Below are 13,779 nucleotides of genomic sequence, written 5' to 3' on the forward strand. Positions count from 1 at the left end.
GCCTCAGTTACCTCATCTTTAGAATGGGGACTGTGATCCCCATGTGGGAAGTGGACCGGGTCCAATCCGATCAGCTTGTATCTTAGTACGGTCACCGATACCTAGGAAGCGAAGCGCTTAATGTGCCATAACAAAAAAACAACAACTTGGGATCTACAGGATCTCCCCTTTATTTATTTCACTCGTCTGTGGGTTCATTAATCACTCAGACCCCTATGCGCCTTGAGGAAGGGGATGTGCCTCCTATGGGGGGAGAAGCAGCGTGGCTCAGTGGAAAGAGCACGGGCTTTGGAGTCAGAGGTCATGAGTTCGAATCCCAGCTCTGCCACTTGTCAGCTGGGTGACTGTGGGCAAGTCACTTAACTTCTCTGTGCCTCAGTTCCCTCATCTGGAAAATGGGGATGAAGACTGTGAGCCCCACGTGGGACATCCTGATTCCCCCGTGTCTACTCCAGCGCTTAGAACAGGGCTCGGCACATAGTAAGCGCTTAACAAGTACCAACATTATTAAATCAGACGATCTCTCTCCCCCCGCTCATCAACATATCACCGAAGCACCACACCCAAAAGCCGCTCAATACTACTCCTTTTTCCCCTCATCCCAAAACCCCGCACTGTCCCAAGGCCGGTGTTTTTCATCGTGATAGGGTAGGGCGAGAAAGCCGCAGCTAAAATCAAGTAAATCAGATAGCAAGTAAATTCGATACCCCTGTCAAAACCTGTTTTGCGTCTCACTTCTCTGTCTCCGATCTAGTTTGAGCTGGAAGAAAAAATGTCTTCGTATGTACCTCCAGTTCTAGGTGCCGCCCAATGCTGCAATTACGGGTTGTGTCGGGGGTTCCCTTCGTACTCGGTGTATGGGAGCGAGGAGGATGTTGACTGTTCGATTAGACTGTAAGCCCGTCAAAGGGCAGGGACTGTCTCTATCTGTTACCGATTTGTACATTCCAAGCGCTTAGTACAGTGCTCTGCGCATAATAAGCACTCAATAAATACTATTGAATGAATGGTTTTCAAGGGTATGTGGCTTATAGTAGGTAGGGTTTGGTTTCCTGTTGCCCACCTGGCGACTGGCCGTGGGCACACCCTGAGAGGATTCTCTTTTCAAACCAAAGTCGTTAACAAATGAGTTAATGAGGCCCACGGGCGGTTTCCTCATCGGGGCAACGGAGCCGCTCGTATCTGTTGAGCCCTTGGAGTGGGCAGAGCGCTGTCCTGAGCACTTTCTATCCGAAGTGTACATTCCGAGCGCTCAGGACAGCGCTCTGCCCATAGCCAGCGCTCGATCGATCCGACTGGACGAAGGCGGGAGAGTCCACTCTAACACCGGAGTGGGGAGACGTTCCTCGCCTGCGGTGTGGACGAGCGCCCGCAGCGTGGCTCGGTGGAAAGAGCCCGGGCTGGGGAGTCAGAGGTCACGGGTTCGGGTCCCGCCTCTGCCACTCGTCAGCTGGGTGACTGTGGGCAAGTCGCTTCCCCGTGCCTCAGTCCCCTCATCTGTCAAATGGGGATGAAGACTGGGAGCCTCACGCGGGACCACCTGATGACCTTGGATCTCCCCCAGCGCTTAGAACCGTGCCCTGCACAGAGTAAGGGCTTAACATTAGGACCCCGAGCGGGCGACGCTCGAGAAATGGATCCCAATGTGACCTCTGACCCCGCCCCCCTCGCCTCAGGCGGGGAGGGGCGGGCGGACGGAGTAGGGAACTTCCCCGCGCGCCCCTTCCGGTCCGCTTTTCCCGCGCTCCGGACGCCATGGAGACGAGCCGCCCCGCCGCCCTCGTTAGGGCGCCCCGAGCCGACGCCCCCGAGGCCCAGCTGGCGGCCGAGGTGTTGACCAGGCTCAACCGGGTCACCCACTTAATCACCGTCAACGTGCGGCACATCAACGACACGCTGGAGAGGTACCGGCCCCGGCGGGAGGGGAAAGGATGGAAGGCGCCGTCTCCCGCGCCTGCGCGCCCGGCCCTGCCTCCCGCGCCTGCGCGCCCGGCCCCCGCCGCCCGACGGCATTCTGGGAATTGTAGTCCGACCCACTGGGGGGCCTCCAGCCACGGTCCAAGTCAACGCCTCCCTTCCCCCCCCCCCCGGCCGACCTAATACCCGACGGGCTAAAGCCTAAATAATCGGGTAACGGGGAGGGCAAGGCGGAGAGCCGCGTCGCCCGCTCGTTCCCAAGCACTTCCCTCCCGTCTCTCCCCAGGATCCTGTTAGACCAGCCGGACGTGGAGGAGCTGGAGAGGATGTTGGTGGGTCCCCGGCCGAAGCGGCGTCCGCCCGGGGCAGAGGAGGGGGCGGGAGAGGAGGGCGACGTCCCCGAGGCGGGCACGGGGCGGAGGGGAAAGTGGGCCCCTCGGAGGCCGCGGGCGGAGCCACAGTCCCGGCCGGTCCTTCTCCCCCGTCTTGCAGAAGGCCTTCCGAGAGAGGTTAGCGAGCGCCTAACCGACGGCCCCCGGGACCGACCTCCCTCCCTCCCCGACCTCGGCGAGGATCCCCCCCGCCCCCGACCACCCCCGGCCCGGAGACGGACGCTCCGCGCCGCCACCGATAGCAATAATAAAGCCGAGAACAGGTAGCCTACCGTCTCTCTCTGCCCATTTCGCGCGTTTGACGCCTCCCCGCCGGACGTCTCGGCCCTTTCGCTCCCCGGTGTCCGTCCCCCCCCCCCCCCCCCCGGGCGCCCTCCTCCCTCTCACGGCGGTGGCAACTCTAATGTCAGACCCGCCCCCTGTCTCCTAAAGCAAGATCTGTCGAGGTGTTTCTCGCCGCTTTTAAGGTGCGGCTTCGGGAAAGGGGCCCGTCTTGCAGGCCGAGCCGCCGCCGAGCAGCCGGGCGGGGCCCTTTCGAGCCGAGTGGGGATTAGGCGAGGCCCGGGGGTCGGGGTGGGGATGGTGGGCATCGTAGGACGGGGGTCGAGAGGAGGGGGAGGGGGCGGTGGGACCCCGCCATATTGAGCCGTGGCTCCCGGGGGCCGCCATCTTGCAGCCGCCGCGCTCCCCTCCCTCGTCCGTCGCCCAACCGGGCCCCTCCCGCCTTTGTCTCCTCCCGAGCCTCCTCCTGAAAGCCTCGTCCTCCCCGTCCCTCCTTTGGTGTCTCTTCCGCCTCGTGTGTCGTCGTCGTCCCCCCCCCCCCCCGGAAGGTGACCCCACCGACACCATTGCTGCCCTCCGTCACCGGATGACTTTATTCCCCCAATCGGTTTGACTTTTCCAGCAGCCTCCGGGTGAGGAGGGGGACCCGGGCCCGGCCTCCCCTCCCCCTCCGTCCCCTAGGAGTGTGGGGGCCCATCGATGGGGCTGGGGGGCGGGGAGGGACCCCTCCCTCGGACGGGGCCCTCCTTGCAGTTGGCCAAGTGGGAGGTGGGGTGGGGCTGGCAATCGTGGGGGCTTTGTGCTTCGGGAGCCGGGGGGGGGGGGGGGGCGGTGGAGGGGGAGCCTCGAGGAGCGGGTCGTGGAGTGCTTAGAACAGTGCCCCGCACATAGTAAGCGCCTAACACACGCCGACCTTATTATCGTGGACACCGGGGAAGGGGTCGGGGCCGGAAAGATCCGGGAGGAGAGGGAGGGGGCGGCCGGGGAGGGGGCGGGAATTCAGAGAAGGGCACAGAAGAACTTCTTCTCCCGGAAGGGATTCTCCGAAGTGGGCACCGGGGTGATGAGGGGGTCCTCGCAGGCGTGCGCGTCGCAATACGTCATCAGGTCGGCCGCCGCCTTGGACACCTGGAGCGCGGCCGGGACCGAGGTGTGAACCGAGGGGGCCCGGGCCCCAACGCGACCGTAAAGGACGGTCCCTGTCGCCTCGTTCTTTCTCCCTCCCTCCGGAGGCCACTCTTGCTCTTCCCCCGCGCCTCCCTAGAGCCCTCTCCTCTCGAAAAGCAGCAGCGTGGCCTCGGGGATAGAGCGCGGAACTGGGTTCTACCGCCGGCTCCGCCACTCTGCCCGCCGTGGCTTGAGCGGCATCTCCGAGAAAGGGATCCGGTAACTGTTCTCCCTCCACCTCCCTAGAGCCCTCGACTCTTGAAAGGCGGCGGCGGCGTGGCCCCGGGGACCAAGCACGGGCCTGAGCGTCGGAGGACCCGGGTTCTAACGCCGGCTCCGCCGCTTGCCCGCCGGGTGACTTAACGTGACTCCCCGTCTCTGAGATGAGGGATTCGAGAGCGGTCGTCCGTCCTTCCCGTTCAGACCGGGGACCCCAAGGGTTACGGGGACGGTCTGACCGGAGCCCCCCAGTGCTTGGCACAGAGCGCTAAAAGCGGACCTCGGTCACCGTTAATCGGGACGGCTCCCTCCCCCCGGCGGGGGCTATTCGTAGGGTGCCGTCCTCCTCCCCGCTTTCCCACCGCAGCCCGGCAGAGAACGCGAGGGGGAGTCGAGTGAGGGGCACGGAGAGTCCTGCCCACCTTGATCCGGCACATGCTGGCCTCGATCTTGAGTTGCTCCACCATCTTGCGGGCCTGCCCGATGCTCATGGTGCTGTTTACAGGTGTTTCCCCTTTCATTCTGGCTCTGAGAAGAGGAGCAGAGGACCCGCTCTCAGCGAGAGAGCAATTTAAAGACCATCACTCCCACCCGCCCGCTGGAGAAAGAGATTCCCCTTGAGCGGGGTAGGGGTAGGTCCTCGTTCCAGTTCGCCGGCCTCGCCATCCTCGGGTCGGGACCGAATCCTAAGACCGGCCCCCTCCGGCGTCGCGCGCGCGATGCGCCGTTACGCGGTTCGATTTGCCGGCCGCGGACGGCGGGAGGGGATGGCCGCCGGGGCCGGAATTTCCATCGCCACGCCCCAGCCCCCCCCGTCCTCCCCGGCGGGGCGGGTGAGCCCCCCCGCCCTGCCCCTTTCGAGCCCCGAGGAGATGGAGGAAGCCGCCGTCTACCGACCTGGACGTGGGCGGTGACGGCCGGAGGCGGCAGAAGCGGGGGCGTCGGTTGGAGGGGCCGGAGACCCGCCGCGCCCCCCTCGCTCTCGGGCCGGAGCCGGGCGCCGAGGGCCCGCCGGGTGCGACGGAGAGCACGGTGGGGGTCGGTCCCGGCCGCCGCCCGGCCCCGCCGCTCCGGCTGGTACCCGAAGGATGAAGGATGCTGGAAGGAGCCCGTCGGATGCCGGACCGTACCAACGGCTCGCCCGAGGCGGGGGGGCCCGGCCCCGCGCCGCGGCCCCCGCCCGCCCGCCCTGCGGCCGGGGGGCCGTCGCCCCGCCGCCCGGCGAGCCGGGAGGCCGCGGCGCGGGGCCGGGACCCCCGCCGAGACCGAGGGAAGGGGCCGCGGCCGGGCCGGGCTCCCCCTCCGAGCCCGAGTGGTCGGTGCCCGCGACCGCCGCCGCAGCGCCGAGGCTCCGCCGGCCGGGGCTGCGGGGGGGACCCCCCTGCTCATTTGGAAATCTGACATCAACGGGGCGGGCGTTATCCAACCCTCCCGCCTCGGAGGCGGCCGCGCCCCAGACCCAAACCTAGATCCCGTCGCTCCTCCCGCCGCCGGACGGGGAGCCCGGGGACGGACGGAGCCGAGGAAGACCCGGAGGGGCCGGGGGAGGGAGGACCCCGGGGGGGGGAAGGGGTCGCCCGGGCCACCCGTTTTCACTGTGAGCCCGTCACCGGGCGGGGATGGTCTCTGCTGCCCAATTGTGCATCCTAAGCGCTTAGTCCGGTGCCCTGCACGCAGTAAGCGCTCAATAAATAGGATCGAATGAACCTTCCTCGGGAGAGAGAAGAAGGGACGGGTGATGGGGGTGGAGGGGAGGCCGCACTGGGCCACGGTGGGGGGCCACCAGACCCCCGGCTTAAGGGAGAGGCCGCGGGCCCACGAACGGGGGGGCTTTTTACCCCGGGAGGGAGTGGGGGGGGGGGCCGGTGCCGTCGCCCGGGCAACGGGTCACGTGGCGCGCTCGCGCGCCCCGCAACGGGGCGGTGCCGCGGCGCGCGGCCGAAGCGGTTGCCGGGGCAGCGCCCGGTCAGTGTCGTCGGAGGGGGGGAGGGGAGGTGGTCTCCACGGCGACCGCGCCGGGCCCAAGAGGGGCTCCTCCGGGTGATGACAGCAGCCTCTCATCGCGGGGGAGGGAAGGCCGGGCCCGCCTAGGCCTCGTCCCGGGGACGGGGTTCGGGGGAGGCGGCCAGCGAGTAGCAGCGGCCCAGCAGGGGCGGGGTGTCCATCCCGCGCCCGGCTCCCTTGGGGGTGGGGCGGTAGGAAGGTGAGAGCCCGGGGAGGGGAGGGAGGACAGGATGGGGTGATATTCCCGGCAAGCCCCTTCCTGGAAAGCGGGGGGCAGGGGGAGGGCGGACCGGGCCGTTTCCTGCCGCCCCGTCGAGGCCCCGAAGGGCCCGGCGTCGCTCCGGCTCCGACCCTCGGCTCTCGCCGTCGTTGCAGGAGCGGCCCGCGGCCCATGGGCGAGCCCGTCGGCCTGCTGCCGGGCGAGCGAGGCGGAGGAGCGGCCCGGGCATGGCCGGCGACCCGCCGCCCGCCCTGCTGTGGGTCCAGGAGGCCGGCCGGGGCCTGGCCGGCCGGGCCCGCAGGTGCCTGCTCCAGGCCGGGGTGCTGGCCTGCACCGTCCTGCTCCTGCTCTGGGTCTCCGTCTTCCTCTACGGCTCCTTCTACTACTCCTACATGCCCACCGTCAGCCACCTCAGCCCCGTGCACGTCGTCTACAGGTGAGAAGCCGCCGCCGCCGGCCCGCGGCCGGACCGGCCCGACCGGGGAAGCGGCCCGGAGACCGGCACGGGGCCGGGGACCGGCGAGGCGGCGCACGGGCCCGGGGGCCGATCGATCCGTCGGTCGGATCCGTCGGGCGCGGGCTCCGTGCGGACCGCCGTGCCGACCGCTCGGGACGGTAGAGTGGCACGGTACGACGGGCGCGTTGGCCGCCGCCCGGGAGCGTGGGACCCGGGCTCCCATCCCGGCCCCGCCACGCGTCCGCCGGGTGACCTTGAGCGAGTCGCTTGGCCGCTCTGTGCCTCCGTCACCTCCTCCGTAAAGTGGGGACTGAGGCGAGGCGTGGCGGGGACTGGGCCCGACCCGGTTTGCTTGTATCCGCCCCGGGCTTTAATACGAGGCCTGGCACACGGGAAGCGCTGAACAAATGCCACCATTAATATTATCATTAGCGACCCTGAAGAGACCGTTATCCCCGAGGCTCCGGGGCAGACTAGGAGGCGTGAGCGTCCCGCGCCTCCTGTCCTCGAGGGGATGTGAACCCCGACTCCATCCCTGTACCGTGGCGCCGCTCGAGCAGGGACTGCGTCGGATCGTTGTCCCGTCGTGCTCTCCCGGGCGCTTAGTACAGTGCTCCGCCTACAGTACGCGCTCACTAAACGCGCTCGGACCGATGATTCCAAAAGTCGCGTCTTTTGACCGCCGCGCCTGATCCTCGCCAGCCTGACCCCGTGCCCTGGACCGGCCACCGAGGGCTGAAGTTCGGCTCCCTCTGAACTCGATGGAGATGTGGGGCTGCGAGCGTCCCGTGCTCTTCATTCCTCTTACTTCCCCCGCCGAAACTCTCCAGCTCCTCCCCTTCCTGGGATCCCGGCAGGCTCGGCTCCTAGGAGTAGTAGTAATAGTATTTGTTATTAATAATAATAGCAGTTATTATTACCGTGGCGTTTGTTAGGCACTTACTACGTGCCAGGCACCGGTCCGCGCGCTGGGGTGGATACAGATTGGGTTGGACCACAATCCCCCTCCCGTGTGAGGCTCTCAGTCTCATCTCCCATTTTACCGGTGGCGCAGAGAGGCGAAGTGACACGCCCGAGGTCGCACGGAGGCAAGTGGCAGAGCCGGAATTAGAACCCGTGTCCTCCTGACTGCCGGGCCCGCGCTCTCTCCGCTACACCGCGCTGCTGCGTACTGAGCACTTAACTGTGTGGTGGGAATAATTCCCTGGTGAGACTGAGACCCGATCCCGAGCCCTCACAGGGCTCACGGCCTAAAAAGAAGGCTGGGTTCTAATCTAATCCAAGAAGCACCGTACCTAGTGGTTAGAGCCCGGGCCTGGGAGTCCGAAGGCCCTGGGTTCTAGTCCCGGCCCTGCCGTCTGCCGCGCGATCTGGGGCAAGTCACTTGGCTTCTCTGGGCCTCAGTTCCCTCATCTGTAAAATGGGGGTTGAGACCGTGAGCCCCACGCGGGACATGGACCGTGTCCAACCTGACCACTCTGTATCTACCCAGCGCTCAGTACGGTGCCTGGCACACAGTAAGCACTTAAATACCATTTGAAAGGAGAAAAAAAAAAAAGATCCTACAGTCCTGTTCGCAGTTCTGTCAGCCGTTAGACCTCTCGGTTACCATGAGAAGGTTGTGCGGGGCTCAGTGTAAAGAGGTCGGGCTTGGGAGTCAGAGGTCGTGGGTTCGAATGCCGGCTCTGCCACTTGCCAGCCGGGTGACTTTGGGCAAGTCACTTCACTTCTCTGGGCCTCGATTATCTCATCTGTGAAATGGGGATTAAAACTGTGAGTCTCACGTGGGACAACCTGATTACTTTGTATCCCCCCAGCGCTTAGAACAGTGCTCTGCACATAGTAAGCGCCTAGCAAATGCCACCATCATTATTATTATTATTATCGTGGGCAAGCCTTCAGGCTTCATTCTTCCTGCCCCTGGGCCCTTCTAGTTTTTTCTTTTTAACTTGAAGAGCTCCAGGTTCTTCCTACAGGAAGAGGTGCCCCTTGAGGGAGAGAGAAAAAGAAGCGATTCCAGAATTTCGAGCCTCCAAACCATACTCTCCGCCCTTCCGGCGCTCCAGAGAGAGGGGCAGCAAGCTCGGAGAGACCCCGGGGGCAGGGGAATGCCGGGGATGGGGCGGCCGGGGAGGTAAAGATGGAGTCGGCGGGGTAGTTCACTGAGGGGAGTTGTTCCCTTTCATTCCCATTGCAGGTCGGACTGCGATTCCCCAGGCCCCACGCTCTGCTCCTTCCCCACTGCCAACGTCACCCTGGTTAAGAGTGGACGGGATCGGGTGAGTGAGGGGAAGGGGGAGGGTGGGCTGGGGCTGGTGGAGATGTGCAGAGGGAGGAGGTGAAGGGGTTCGGTAGGATCGGGAAGGGAAGGGAGGAGGGGAAGGAGGCAGGGGCCGAGAGGCGAGCCAGAACCCCGGACGGAGGGAGGGGGCCCAACAGGGATGGGGTGGCACGGCGTGCCCCGCTGAGAATGAAGGGATCCGTCACAGACGCCAGCGGTGACAGGCTGGGACTGGGGGCGTGGAAGGCCGAGGGTCAAGAGGCGACGCGACCCCCCCCGCGAGTGGAAAGCCTCGGGGATTCCCAAGAAAATGAGGCCAAAGGCACCGGGGCGGGCGGGTGGGCGGTCCCTCCCAGGACCGGACTCCGGCCCCCGCCGCGGGGCAGCACGGCCCCGCCGGGGAAGGGCAAGCGGCCGACGGAGAGAAGTAGCCCGGCCCCCGGACCGTGCTCCCTTCATTCATTCACTCGTTCAGTCCTACGTCTTGAGCGCTTGCCGTGTGCAGAGCCCTGTACCGACCGCTCGGGAGAGTTCAGCCCAACAAGAGACGGACACGTTACGGGAGAGGACGGTCTAGAGACCGTAGGCCTGGAAGCTCAGTTCGTGGATCGATCAGCCCGTGGTATTTTATTGAGCGCGCGCCGCGCGCGGAGCTCCGCGCTAAGCGCTTGGGAGAGTCCAAGAGAAGAGTCGGTAGGCGCGGTCCCTGCCCACCCGGGGCTCCCAGGGGAGAGGAAGGATTGAGGCGTCGGCGGGGCGGGTGACGGAGCGGCCGCCGTGCCTGGCAGGCGCTGATGTACGGGCAGCCGTACCGCATCTCCCTGGAGCTGGAGCTGCCCGAGTCCCCCGTGAACCGAGAGCTGGGCATGTTCATGGTGACCATCGCCTGCTACACCCGGGGCGGCCGCGTCATCTCCTCTTCGGCCCGTTCGGTGAGTTCGAGGGCCGCCTCCGGGGAAGGGGGAAGGCCGGGGGCCAGCCGGGAGGGTTCCGGAGGAGAGCAGCGCCGGTTCCCGGATCGATCCCGGATCGGTCGGGAACGCCGATCGAACGCCCGCCCGCGGGACCCGGCGCCGAGGACCCGGGAGGGGCCGGTACGAGCCTCGCCCTCGAGGGAAGCGGCACGGCCTAGTGGAGAGGCCTCGGGCCTGGGAGGCGGGTGACCCGGGTTCTAATCCCGGCTCTGCCAGCCGCTCGCTGCGGGTGACTTGGGGCACTTCGGTGTGCCTCGGTCTCCTCGGTGGTAAAATGGGGATTTAGTACCTGTCCTCCCTCCTACTTAGGCTCTGAGCCCCATGTGGGATAGGAACTGTGACTAACTTGCATCTGCCGCAGCGCTCGGCACATGGGGAGCGCTTAACGAACCCCATACGGAATGTTTACAGTTTTGGGGGGGGAACCACGAACAGATAGTGGCGTAGGGTGAAGAACAAGGCTGTATCTGGGAATAGCGGGAGCGTGGACAGGTGAATAAATACACAGATAGTAACCGTAGACCATTGTCTACATTAGTGCTCGGGGCGACTGTGTTTGCATGAGGATTTAGAGGGACTACCAGGTTGACCCCACTTGCCATATAATGAAAATATTAACGGCGGTATTTGTTAAGCGCTTACGATGTGCCGGGCTCTGCGGTAGATACAGGGCGATCGGGTTGGACACGGTCCCCGTCCCTCGTGGGGCTCGCAGTCTTCATCCCCATTTTCCAGCTGAGGTAACCGAGGCCCGGAGAAGCGAAGCGACTGGCCCAAGGTCACAGAGCGGACGGGCGGCAGAGCCGCGATTGGAAGGCACGTCCTCTGACTCCCGGGGCCGCGCTCTTTCCCCTGGGCCTCGCTGCTTCTCACGGAAACAGTAGGATCCGGTCGCTCGATGAGAAGGGCGGTTGAAGGCTCCAGAGGAGCAGTGAGTCTGGGGGGAAAAGACGGGGGTCGGTGAGACCCAGCGGCCCCTGCCTTGAGCTCCCACCCTGTCCTGTCCCGTCCCCCGACCCTGCGTCCGCCAGGCAATGCTGCATTACCGCTCGGCCCTGCTGCGGCACCTGGACACGCTGGTCTTCTCCAGCCTCTTGCTGTCGGGCTTTGCGGAGCAGAAGCAGCTGCTGGAGGTGGAGCTGTACGCCGACTACCGGGAGGACTCGGTGAGGGGGAAGGGCCGGCCCCCGCGGTGGGGCCGGGCCGGTCGCGGAGGGAGGGGGGTGGAGGGAGGCCGCCGTCCACGCCGACCCGCCTCTGCTCCTCGGGGCCGCGCTCGGCTGGCGGCGGCGCCCCGAGGCCGGGCGGGGTGGGCAGGAGAGAAGCGCCTGGCTTCCCAGGCCTCCTCCTCCTCTTCCCCACCCCCTCCCCTGACGGCGGGTCCCTCTCCTCTCCAGTACGCGCCAACCACGGGGGCGGTGATCCAGATCCACAGTAACCGCATCCAGCTCTACGGGGCCCAGCTGCGGATTCATGCCCATTTCACGGGCCTCAGGTAACCGAGGGGCAAGAGGAGGGGCTCTGGGAAGGCCCCGGTGCCGGTGGGGAGGGGAGGTGTCCGACGGGTGGGGTCCGGTTCAGTCTCCAACTGCGAGAGGGCTGCCCGCTGGGGAATAACTTCATCTTAGGGAGACGCTGCGGGATCACCCCCCTCTTTTTTTACGGTGTGTCAGATGCTCCCTCTGGGCTAAGCGCTGGGCTAGATGGAAGCTAATCAGGTTGGACACGGTCCACGCCCCACGTGGGGCTCACGGCCTCGGTCCCCGTTTGGCAGCCGAGGGAACCGTAGACGCAGAGAGGTGAGGTGCCTTGCCCGAGCCCGCGCGGCAGCGGTCAAGCGGCGGAGCCGGGATCCGGACCCAGGTCCTCCCGACTCCCGGGCCCGTGCGCTCTCCTCCGCTTCTCCCCTCCTAACTCCTCGTCCTCCCCGGCCTGCCCCAGGTACCTGCTGTACAACTTCCCCGTGACCTCGGCCCTCGTCGGCATCGCCAGCAACCTCACCTTCCTCAGCGTCATCGTGCTGTTCAGCTACCTGCAGTGGGTGTGGGGCGGCGTCTGGCCCCGGGACCGCTTCTCCCCGCAGGTCTCTGGGCTCGGCGGGAGGGGAGGCCACCCGGCCCCTTCGGCTCGCTCTCTGGGTCGTTGGCGGCCCCCTGGGGGGGTGAGGCGGGCCAGAGCGGAAGGACTGGCGGGGGACAGAGAGCGAGCTAAGGGCGTGCCCTCCTCCCGTCCCGTCCCTCAAGGGTGTGGGAGGGTAATAATAATGTTGGCATTTGTTAAGCGCATACTATCTGCAGAGCACTGTTCTGAGCGCTGGGGTAGATGCAGGGTCATCAGGTGGTCCCACGTGAGGCTCACAGTCATAGTCCCCATTTTACAGACGAGGCAACTGAGGCACAGAGAAGGGAAGCGACGACGGTATTCGCTGAGCGCTTACTCTGGGCCGAGCACCGTTCTAAACAGCGGGGTAGGATACGAGCTAATGGGGTCGGTCCCCCATGGGGCTCACGGTTTCCGTCCCCGTTCTGCAGATGAGGGAACCGAGGCCCGGAGGAGCGGAGTGACTTGCCCGGGGTCACACGGCGGACAAGCGTGGGACAAGAGCGGGGATTAGAACCCAGGTCCTCCTGGGTCCCGGGCTCCGGGCTGTAGCCACTGGGCCGCGCCGGGACGGAGCCCTCCGTTGGCCAACGGTTTCTCTCCCACCGTAGGCCTACATCCGAGACGGGGACCGTTGCCGGCAGGAAGCCCAGCGCCAAGTCCCCGCTCACCAGACAGGTAAGGCGGGCCCGCTCTCCCCGGCGGAACCTGGAGGCCTTGCCTTTCTTCCCGAGCAGGGAATGGGGAAGGCCTGCCCAGCGGAGGTGGGGGGATCAGTCGCGCCGACCTCCCGCCCCTTTTCCCTGGGCACAGGCTCCAGGGGCCGCGAGGCTCTGACCCCGGCGGCAGGAGGAAGGCCCGATAGAGGACGGGGACCGGGCAGGTGCGTCCCGGAGCCGGCGCGGGGGGCGGGGGGCTGGGAGAGGAGCGGCTCCCGCTCCTCCCAGCTCCGCCCCGTCCGTCCCAATTCCGTCCCCCTCCCGTCTTCTCCGCTGACTTCCACCCCCGTTCCTCTTCCGCGTAGGGCTGCGGGAGGAGGAGGAGGTGGAGGGGGAGGAGGAAGAGGAGGAGAAGGGACCAGAGCCGCAGTCGCTTCACGAGGAGGGCCCGGAGCAGGAGACGAGCGATGGTGAGGGGCTCCTCGGCCGGGGACGGTCTCTCTCCCGGTTCCACGCCGGCTCAGCGAGAGCCGTGCCGGGGGATCGGGCGGGACGGTCACTCAGTCGTATTCACCGTGCCGAGCGCGCGGCAGAGAACAGACAGACAGACACGTTCTTCACCCGCCGCGACACGGGGTCGGAAGAGGTTGGGTGAGGGAGGGCGGGCGGGGGGTAGGATCCGCTGGCCTCTCACCTCGAGGCTTTCCATCCTCTCCCCGCCCTCACCGTAGGTTCGGGTTCCTGGGAGGACGCCACGCTGCCGACGGAGGCCAGCCCGCCCCCGATGCCTCCCGAGACGGTGGGGAGCGCCGAGTCCCCGTCGACGGCTCTCCGACACCGCCCCGCCTGCTCCAGCTCCTGAGGTCACCGCCTGCCACGTCCCTGCCTTTAGCCCCCCCCGTCCCTGACCCCCGCCCCTCCCCTCGCCCCGTAATAAACTCTCTGGTCTCCGGGTGGTTGCCTGTTTGCTCTGGCAGAGGGGAAGGCCAGGGAGAAATTCCTCTTCTCGGGCTTTGAGAGGAAGGAGGGTGGCATGAAGGTCTCACCACCCTTGAGCTGCTTCAGGCGCACGGTCAGTCCATCAGTCGTATGGCACGAGCGCTTACT

General features: G+C 66.1%; 3 protein-coding genes across 7 annotated transcripts in view; 1 reads left to right on the forward strand and 2 right to left on the reverse strand.

The window, feature by feature from the left end:
- Positions 1 to 2,653, reverse strand: part of TTC9C (tetratricopeptide repeat domain 9C) — a 29,550-nt gene extending 26,897 nt beyond the window's left edge. Inside the window, exon 1 of the mRNA XM_029060389.2 lies at positions 2,582 to 2,653. The gene's annotated coding sequence lies outside the window, so the exon portion shown is untranslated. The remainder of the gene's footprint in view (positions 1 to 2,581) is intronic.
- A 354-nt stretch (positions 2,654 to 3,007) lies between these two features.
- BSCL2 (BSCL2 lipid droplet biogenesis associated, seipin) lies at positions 3,008 to 13,713 on the forward strand. 5 transcript variants are annotated; one of them, XM_029060376.2, is made up of 12 exons: positions 3,144 to 3,223; positions 4,483 to 4,609; positions 6,357 to 6,637; positions 8,856 to 8,937; positions 9,728 to 9,871; positions 10,945 to 11,079; positions 11,311 to 11,408; positions 11,855 to 11,996; positions 12,625 to 12,691; positions 12,827 to 12,896; positions 13,038 to 13,142; positions 13,404 to 13,713. In XM_029060376.2, the coding sequence occupies exons 3-12, from the start codon at positions 6,429 to 6,431 to the stop codon at positions 13,687 to 13,689; spliced, it is 1,338 nt and encodes a 445-aa protein (XP_028916209.1). In that variant the 5' UTR covers positions 3,144 to 3,223; positions 4,483 to 4,609; positions 6,357 to 6,428; the 3' UTR covers positions 13,690 to 13,713. The 5 variants fall into 5 exon arrangements, with proteins under 5 accessions (XP_028916211.1, XP_028916209.1, XP_028916212.1 ...); XM_029060378.2 differs by lacking the exon at positions 4,483 to 4,609 and having other exon boundaries at positions 3,008 to 3,223; XM_029060377.2 differs by lacking the exons at positions 3,144 to 3,223; positions 4,483 to 4,609 and adding an exon at positions 5,953 to 6,180.
- GNG3 (G protein subunit gamma 3) lies at positions 3,162 to 5,125 on the reverse strand. Its single transcript, XM_001506212.4, has 3 exons — positions 4,875 to 5,125; positions 4,400 to 4,505; positions 3,162 to 3,719 (listed from the first exon to the last, which is right to left on the reverse strand). The coding sequence occupies exons 2-3, from the start codon at positions 4,496 to 4,498 to the stop codon at positions 3,591 to 3,593; spliced, it is 228 nt and encodes a 75-aa protein (XP_001506262.1). The 5' UTR covers positions 4,499 to 4,505; positions 4,875 to 5,125; the 3' UTR covers positions 3,162 to 3,590.
- Positions 13,714 to 13,779: the final 66 nt, after the last annotated feature.

This window comes from Ornithorhynchus anatinus, chromosome 3 (assembly GCF_004115215.2).
Source record: "Ornithorhynchus anatinus isolate Pmale09 chromosome 3, mOrnAna1.pri.v4, whole genome shotgun sequence".
NCBI lineage: Eukaryota > Metazoa > Chordata > Mammalia > Monotremata > Ornithorhynchidae > Ornithorhynchus > Ornithorhynchus anatinus.

What these genes read in the sequence shown, in the direction of transcription:
- GNG3 (XM_001506212.4), bottom strand. Translation starts at nt 4,498, where the DNA reads ATGAAAGGGGAAACACCTGTAAACAGCACCATGAGCATCGGGCAGGCC. An exon ending in CCAGCATGTGCCGGATCAAG is followed by an intron (nt 3,720 to 4,399) that starts GTGGGCAGGACT and finishes GCCGCGCTCCAG; the next exon opens with GTGTCCAAGGCGGCGGCCGA.
- BSCL2 (XM_029060378.2), top strand. Translation starts at nt 6,429, where the DNA reads ATGGCCGGCGACCCGCCGCCCGCCCTGCTGTGGGTCCAGGAGGCCGGC. An exon ending in CCCGTGCACGTCGTCTACAG is followed by an intron (nt 6,638 to 8,855) that starts GTGAGAAGCCGC and finishes TTCCCATTGCAG; the next exon opens with GTCGGACTGCGATTCCCCAG. An exon ending in GGAGCAGGAGACGAGCGATG is followed by an intron (nt 13,143 to 13,403) that starts GTGAGGGGCTCC and finishes CCCTCACCGTAG; the next exon opens with GTTCGGGTTCCTGGGAGGAC.